General features: G+C 53.1%; 1 protein-coding gene across 1 annotated transcript in view; it reads left to right on the top strand.

Annotated features, from left to right (window-relative positions):
• The first annotated feature begins 2722 nt into the window (after positions 1-2722).
• TGM2 (transglutaminase 2) overlaps positions 2723-7874 on the top strand; it is a 33319-nt gene continuing 28167 nt past the window's right edge. The window contains exons 1-2 of the mRNA XM_067708110.1: positions 2723-2855; positions 6323-6502. Coding sequence (XP_067564211.1) covers positions 2846-2855; positions 6323-6502 — 190 coding nt within the window. The 5' untranslated portion in view covers positions 2723-2845. The remainder of the gene's footprint in view (positions 2856-6322; positions 6503-7874) is intronic.

The raw sequence follows: 7874 nt of genomic DNA, 5'->3' as shown, positions 1-7874 counted from the left end.
ACGAGGCAGGGAGTTCTTCTAAGAAACCCCCAAATATTATAGAATATACAAATATTCTACCTTGTTTGCAACCTGCTTCACCTACGCACGTCAGAATCTCCCTTTTGTGGGGGAAGGGGAGCCTTGACTCTTGATGACATCATCATAAAAAGTTTTAGGTGGCATTTACTGAGCACTTACTATGTGTCCCCCACTGCACAGACATTATCTCTAAATCCCAGAAGTGGTGATTCTTATTGTACCTGCTTTATAGATAAGGAGATTGAGGTTTGGTCAGGTCTAGTAATTTACCCAGGATCACACAGTCAGGAATGACCTCAGCTGTGCCCTGCCCTGCACTTCCCCTGTAAGGGATGATGAAGGGTCACCTCCTGCACTGTCTGGGGACCTTGAGCTCACAACCACCCTCCCTGGGCCTCAGTTTCCCCCTCAGTAAAATGGTTTTGAATTTTTACTTGCACAGTGAGGTAAGACAAGGCAGGGTTTCCCAACCCTCCTGAGCAGATGGGAAAACTGTGGCCCAGAGTGAGGCAAGGGCCCCCTGGTCACCAGGCCTGGAATCCAGGTCTTTGGGCTCAGCCTGTGGTCTGGTCTTTATCGATTGTCACTCCTAGGAAGCCAGTTCTGACTCAGACAGCCCTGGGATTGCTTGAGAGCCTGAATCACTTAGGTGGTCATAGTTCTATAGAAACAGGAAGAGGAAAGAAGAGGCGGCAGCTGGCGTGGTCAGGGACGGGTCTCGGGCTCTGTACCAAGCCCCATGCAGGGCACCAGGAACAACCTGATGGGTAAAAAGCTTCCAGTGTATTCCTGCCCTCCAGGGAGCTCCCAAGTGGGGGTCATAAAGGGAGATTAGTACCAAGTGGAGAAGAAATGTCATTTCCAAACGGAAAAGAATGGACAAAGGCAAAACCCATCCTTTCATGTGGGGCAGGTCTGACTCTTGTAGAAACGCTGAGACTGCAACCTTCCTTCTGCAGAGCCTGACTGTCTCCGGGCCTCCTGTTTCTCTTTGAGGTCCCTACTCTCAGAGCCAGGTTCTGGGACACATGGCATTTTTGCTCCCAAACTCAGAAGCCCCAGTTATTGAGTGATCACTATGTACTAGGTGCCCAAACTCAGTTATTATGGTTGAGTCTTACTCCAGGCCTGTGAGGGAGGAATTCTTTTCCTCATTTTGCAGAGGGGGAGACTGAGGCCTGGAGAGCCAAAATACATGCCCATGGCTACATAGTGTGATCTCAAACCCTGGCTTCTTGACTGACGTTCATGCACACCACTCCTTCCTTTCAGCTCTCGCTAGCTGTAGGGAACAGTTTCTACAACAGTCTATAAGATGGGGCAATGACAAGGTTCACCCATTGGGCAATTTTATGGGTCAGCAGGGCCCCAAACTGTTGTAAGTTTGTTCACTAAGACCTCAGGCAGGGTCCATTTGACTCAGGGACACACATCTACTAAAACAACACAGGTTTGTTCCCTGCGCTGTGTCACACAGGAATGGAAACTGGGGCCAATTTTGTAGCCTAATCCATCCATAAATATGGAACTTACTCTGGAAAAAGGGCTGGAGGAGGCTCACAGGCCCCTGCCTCTCCAAGGACCCTCCCTGTTCAGGACTTGTGGTGGCTGAGAACCATAGGAGGCTGGGGGACCAGAGGGAGAAGAATGGGTGATCCCCCCATCCCCTAGGGTGCTAGGAGTGAGAGGTCAGAGGTTGAGTCCCTGGGACGTTGGCTTTGTTTCCTTCTGGCACAGGCTGGACCTGAAGGAACATCATCAGTAGAGGGAGGGAGTGGGGGAGGGGTAAGTGGATGGATGGATGGTTGGATGGATGGATGGATGGGTGAGTAGATGGATGATTGAATGATTAGATGGATGGACGATTAGATGGATAGAGGGATGGATGAGATAGAGGGATGTCTCTGGATTTTGCGACAGAGACAGGTGTGTTGAGTCTGTCTTTGTGGGTGTGTCTGCATGTTTGTACATGAGGCCATGTCTGTCTGTGTGTCCGTCTCCCAGTATCTGCACCTTTGTGTGTCTGTAAGTGCCCCAATCTGATTTTGTGTCCACCTCTGGTGGTGTGTGGTCCGTGTGTCTATGAGCTGGGTGCATCCGGACACCTGCTTATTTGTGTGTAGTTCTTGGTGGGTACCTGTCCGTGTGTGTCTGGCTGTGGCTATGTACAGGCATGTCTCTGATTTTAATCTGATTTTCTGTCTACGTCACCGTGTCTGTGTGTCCAGGTTTATTTGTCGTATCTGTCACAGTGTGTCTGTGTCTCTGTGCGTCCACAACCCTACGTCCCTGATTGTGTGTCTGTGTCTGCTCCATGTGTATCTTTATCTGATGGTGTATGTGTCTTCTTGATCCCGGGTCTGACCTGACTGCGGGTCCATGTCTGTGTATCCAAGTATGCCTGTGTGTCCTGGTGCAATTGTGTGTCTGTATCTGTGTGTGTTTCTGTATCCAGGGGTCTCTGTTACCCAAGATCTGACTCTATGTATCCAGGTGTGTCTGGGTGTCCTGGTCTGTGTGTCCCCGTGGCTGCCGTCCCAGCCCTGCTCTGTTTCCCCAGGGGGCGCCCTTGCCCAACCTTCACTTCCTTCCTCGTCTCCTGACCCCCGGGTGCGCCCCAGCCGGCTGGTGGAGAGGAGCGTGGACCCAGACAGGACACCGCCTCCCCGCCAGGTCCCCGCCTTCCCGCAAGGCCCCGCCCCTAGCCCGCCCCTAAGCGGGCTATAAGTTCACCGTCGGTCTCAGCCTCTGCATTGCCAGTTGCTAGTGGTCTGCACTTGGAGAGTCCTGCCACGGGTCTGAAGAGCACAGCCACCACCCGACCATGGCCGAGGGTGAGTATCAGGGTCAGTGCAGTATCAGGGTCAGCGCCGCTGCGACCGCTCAGGGGCCCCGGGTTCAGCCATCCTTACCTGATCTCTGTGGTCCCACCGGTGCAGTGGGGGTCAGGACCGGGCTGGGCTCAATCCCTAAGTCCCCGATTTGGAGCGCAACAGGTGGGCTGGGCTGGGTGAGAGGTGCGGGGCTCCCAGTCCTGGCTCTGCTTGGGGCCTCAGCTTCCCCATCCCCAGGGCATAGTCATTAACCTCTGCCTTCCTGGATCAGATGAGGCAATGGAACACGAAGGCATGTTATGAACGGTAAAGTACTGTGTTAGCAGACCATTGTCACTTGTCCTCCGTCAGTTAGTGGGAGCTGGCTCCCTGCTGCATGCCAGGCGTGAAGCTGTACAGAGGGTGCTGGCCTGGGCTCAAGTACTTAGTTTTGGTTAGTCCGTGGTGGTGTGTAACCCAAGCCTGGCTGTCTCCTTGGCCTTGGGGGCCAGAGAGGAGCTCCCAGCATCCTATGGGGGAGAGGCCTGAGAGCAGACTTGCTTTCCTAGGTCCCTCCCTGCCCTCAAGTTCTGCAACCCTTGTCCTTGGCCACTGGTTGAGTCTCAGTTTCCCTTCCTGTAAAACATGGACAGTAATGCCAGTCCTCAGTACATCTGTGAAAGGACTGGAGAAGGAGCTCAATTCATTTCCTACACACACACACACACACACACACGGGCAGGGCTACCATTTCAGAGGAGGGATTTCTACGATGGGAGATGCGCCTGTACTAATGCTGCTGGACTCAGCATCCTGGCTGACTCTTGGGTCAAGTCCATTTGGAGGTGGCCTCTGCACCACCGCAGACCCCAGGAAGGAGGGTGGGCAGAGCGAACATGGAGAGGGACCCGGGGCGCGTGGAGCAGGAACAAGCAGGGGGAACCACCGACGTGCCCGACCTGCTGTGTGATCTCGGGCCACCTTTGTCCCTCTCTGGGACCCGGCTCCCCAACACATGCCATGGAAAGCCAGCTCAGGGCTGGGTGTGATGCGTCACCTAGGCGGCCACTTGTGCCCCATGCAGTTTCCCACCCTGTCCCCAAGAGTGGGGTTCAGTAGACCTGGGGGACTCTGGAGATGCCAATTATGATGAGCCCCCTGACCCACTGCCAGAGTGGCCACTTCCTACAGGGGTCCCGGTGGCCTGGAAGACCTCGGGTCCTTTCTCAGTGCAGAAATCCTAAGATCCTGGACCCCAGTGTTTCTGCACCTCTAGAGCTGGGCATGATTTCTGGAAATCTTTCTTCAGACAATAGAGTGAGAAAGCGCTGCATCTGCCCCAGACCAGGGACCGACCATCTCCCTAAGGTCTCCTAGGGGGACAACAGTGGCCTCTTTCTTGCTTAAGCTCTCTGGAGTTGAAGTTTCCCAAAACAGTGTTTCTTCACCCCAACAGGCCAGCAGGAAGTTCTTCCCTGTGGCTAGCGGAGGTCTCTCTTGCTGTGATTGCAGGGGCCTCAACTTCCTCCAGGTCTCCTCCTAGGCTTGAAACAACACGGGACGTGGGCGGGGGATGGGAGGGGTGGAGGGGGTCAGGGGGATGGACAACAAATCCTGAGCTGTGAGTGAGGTTGTTACCAGTGCGGGCTCCCGAACCTACAGCCCTGGATTCAAACCCCAAAGCTTCAGCTTGTGCTTGCCGTGAGACCTGGGGCCGCGTAATGTCTCTGTCTACAAAGTGAAGGTAGTGGTAGTAGCTGTGTAGGTGGGTAGTTGTGAGGTTTAAGTGGAGATAATCCATGTCAAAGCCCTCGGCAGTTACTGGGCAATTCGCGCCTCATTTGGGGGCTATTCCATGGCGGAAGGGAGGAGACCTGCATGTATGTCCCTGTGGAAGGACCCACTTGCTGGGTGACTTTGGCAAATCCCTGCCCCTGGGCCTCAGTGGGACCACATACTCTTAAGGGCCCCATAATTCTGAGCATCTCCCTTGCCCACTCCTATCACCCTACGGTCCCCCTAATCTTGACCTTGATTAGGTCAGATTGAACTTGCCAAGGTTTATGAGATTTGACCCTCACTCTCCCATCACCCCGGTCCCTCCCCTGGTCTTCAGCTCCCTCTGAAAATATGGGAAAAGAGAACTTTCACGTATCAAACTTTTGCCCTGGGCTCGGCCCCGGGGAAAGGGTGTCTTCTGCTAGATCTCACAGCAGCCCTTTGATGCTTCAGTAAAGGAGGCACAGAGAGGGAGAGACACCTTCCCCAGGATCACACAGCGGCACAGCAGAACTGAAACTCAGGTCCAGAAGACTCCAAAACCTCTGTCATTGAAAAAAATTTATATTATGGAGAATAATGAACATACATAAAAGTAAAGAGAACAGTAGAATAAATGCCTATGTTCTCGTCACCTGGTCCCAACTACCACCAACTTATGGCTACTGTTGCCTCCCGCCCTCACACCCCACAACCTATTATTTGGAAACAAATCCCAGGCATCACATCATTTCATCCGTAAATATTTCAATATATCTCTCCAAAGAATAAGGACTCCTTTTTAGACATAAACAAATTAAAAATTCCTTAATATCACCATTATACATCAGTATTCAAATTTCTAATTGCCTCATGCATGTAATAAATAGTTTTTAAAATCGAAATCCAAATAAGCGTCACACAGCACAGGGGGTTGTAATGTGTTTTAGGTTTCTCTTAGTCTATAGGTTATCCCTTCAACTTTTTTTTCTTGTCTTTTCTGGGTTTTTTTTTTTTTTGTAATTTATTGGTTAAAGAAACCAAATACTTTACCTATAGTTTCCCAGAGTATGAATTTTGTGGATTGCTTCCTGGTTCTGTGTTTACATCTTCCTCAGTCCTCTGTATTTTCTGGAAATCGGAAATTGAACCTAAAAGGCAAAGCCTGTGTAATTAATAGATACCGAACACCACCCCCCTTTTTACCAAAAGAGCCCTCCAATCACAATAGACTAGCTCGTGTTCAGTAGGCATTTATTATGAGCCGAGCACCGGGCTAAATGGCTCACCACAGCCCTGTTAGGTGGGTCCTGCTGTCCCCACCTGTGGACACATGGGGAAAAGTGAGGCCCAGAAAAGCTGAGTTGCCTGAGGGTCCACGGCTGGGAGGTGCAAAGCTTCCCCACTTGCCGCAGTGCACGCAACCTGTGATTAAGAGCTGGGGAGGGAATTCCCCACCGGTCCAGTGGTTAGGACTCTGGGCTTCCACTGCAGTGGGCCCAGGTTCAATCCCTGGTCTGGGAACTAAGATCCTGCAAGCCGCGCAGCATGGCCAAAAAAAAAAAAAAAGAGTCGGGGAGATTCAGGCCCAGTTAGCCCCTGGGGGACAGGGCGGGTGGGGATTGGGAAGGCTGGCTCCCAGGGGGCGCCCTGAACCCCTCACGTCCAGGGAGCTCAGGGCTCACAGCTGGCTGAGGGATGGAACCACGGCTCAAGATCTGTCTCCACAGATCTTGTTCTGGAGAGATGTGACCTGGAGCTGGAGGCCAATGGCCGTGACCACCACACGGCTGACCTGTGCAGGGAGAAGCTGGTGGTGCGACGGGGCCAGCCCTTCTGGCTGACGCTGCACTTCGAGGGCCGAAACTACGAGGCCGGCGTGGACAGCCTCACCTTCTGTGCCGTGACTGGTGAGTCCCACGCCCGCACCTCCCTGTTCTGTGGTTTCGTTGTCCCCTGACAGACCATGGGACAGGTGACGCCATTCCTCTTCACCCCCTGAGAAATTCCCAGCAGTCATAACCCATTTTACAGATGAGGGAACTGAGGCCAGAGAGTGCAGAGATGTCTCCGCAGGCCCTCAGTCTTGTAGATAAGTCTGTGCTTCTGGACGCCTGGGTTCCTGACAACCTGTTGTCACCAGGGTTGAGGGGGAGGTTTGCCGCCACACGGGTCCATCAAGGTCCTGCCTGCCTTTTCCCACATGAGAACAACTTCCCAGTTCTTATCAACAGTCACCCCCGCAAACCCACGCAACCTGATGAAGCCTCTGGGATCAGGCCCAAAGAGGGTCTGGTTGGTGGAGAGAACCCCAGCTGCTCCAGCCCTCTGAGTGGGCAGTTTTATGTTCCCCTGGTTCTTTCTCTAAGCCTTGGGAGGCTGCCTCAGGCTCAGGAGCTGGACAGACAGACCTGGGTTCTGGTGTGGACCAGACTGCCTACCCGCTGTGTGACCCTGGGCAAGTTGCTTAGCCTCTCTGAGGTAAAGCGCTCCTGGTGGAAGGTAGTTAGGTGAGAAGGGCCTGACATGAGGGAGTGCTCTGCAGATGTTAGCAGCTGTTTGCTGGTCTTGCTCCAGGGACTCCAGTGATGGATGAAGGGACATTGAGGCCCCAACCACCCCATCCCCAGATGCCCAGTGTCCAGTCTTCTTTGCTATTCCCAGGAAAGTGGCCTTAAATGTCAAATCCCTGGGTTTGGCTTCTGATGGGAACCACTCCCTTGAGGTCAGAGAGGGGCCGCCTGGCTGGGACTCTGGCCCAAGTGTGGGAAAGGTGAGCTCTAGCTCTTTCTGAGGTCTCTGAGGCCAGAGAGCAAGCAGGCTGAGGCCCGTACTACCTGGGAGGCCGTTTGATAAAGCTTATCACAGTGCCTGCAGACCAGCCACGGATATCCCCTTCATCCCTTTCCTTCCTCCCCCTTCCCTTCTGGCAGGAACACACCTACTAGCCAGGGCACCCCCCCCCACACATACCCAGCATCCTTGGGGTTCTTCCAATAAATCTGAGGGGCCTCCTGCAAGTCTCTGATCTTTCCAGCCTCAGTTTCCCCCTCTGTAAAGTGGAAGGCTGAATCCATGGCAGTTAAGGGCTGGGTGTGGTGCCCTGAGAAGTGTCAGGCTTGGCTTGATGAAAATCACATCTATGGTGTATGCATACTCATCCTGAATCCTTCTGTTCTGGAAGCATAACTAACACCCATTTTACAGATGAGAACTCTGAGACTCAGAAAGGTCAAGTTACTTGCCCAGGTCACACAGTAAGTTAGGGACACAGCAGGATTG

Source organism: Pseudorca crassidens, chromosome 15, assembly GCF_039906515.1.
Source record: "Pseudorca crassidens isolate mPseCra1 chromosome 15, mPseCra1.hap1, whole genome shotgun sequence".
NCBI lineage: Eukaryota > Metazoa > Chordata > Mammalia > Artiodactyla > Delphinidae > Pseudorca > Pseudorca crassidens.
Note: the sequence above shows the minus strand (reverse complement) of the source record. Positions and strands in the feature narration are given on the sequence as shown.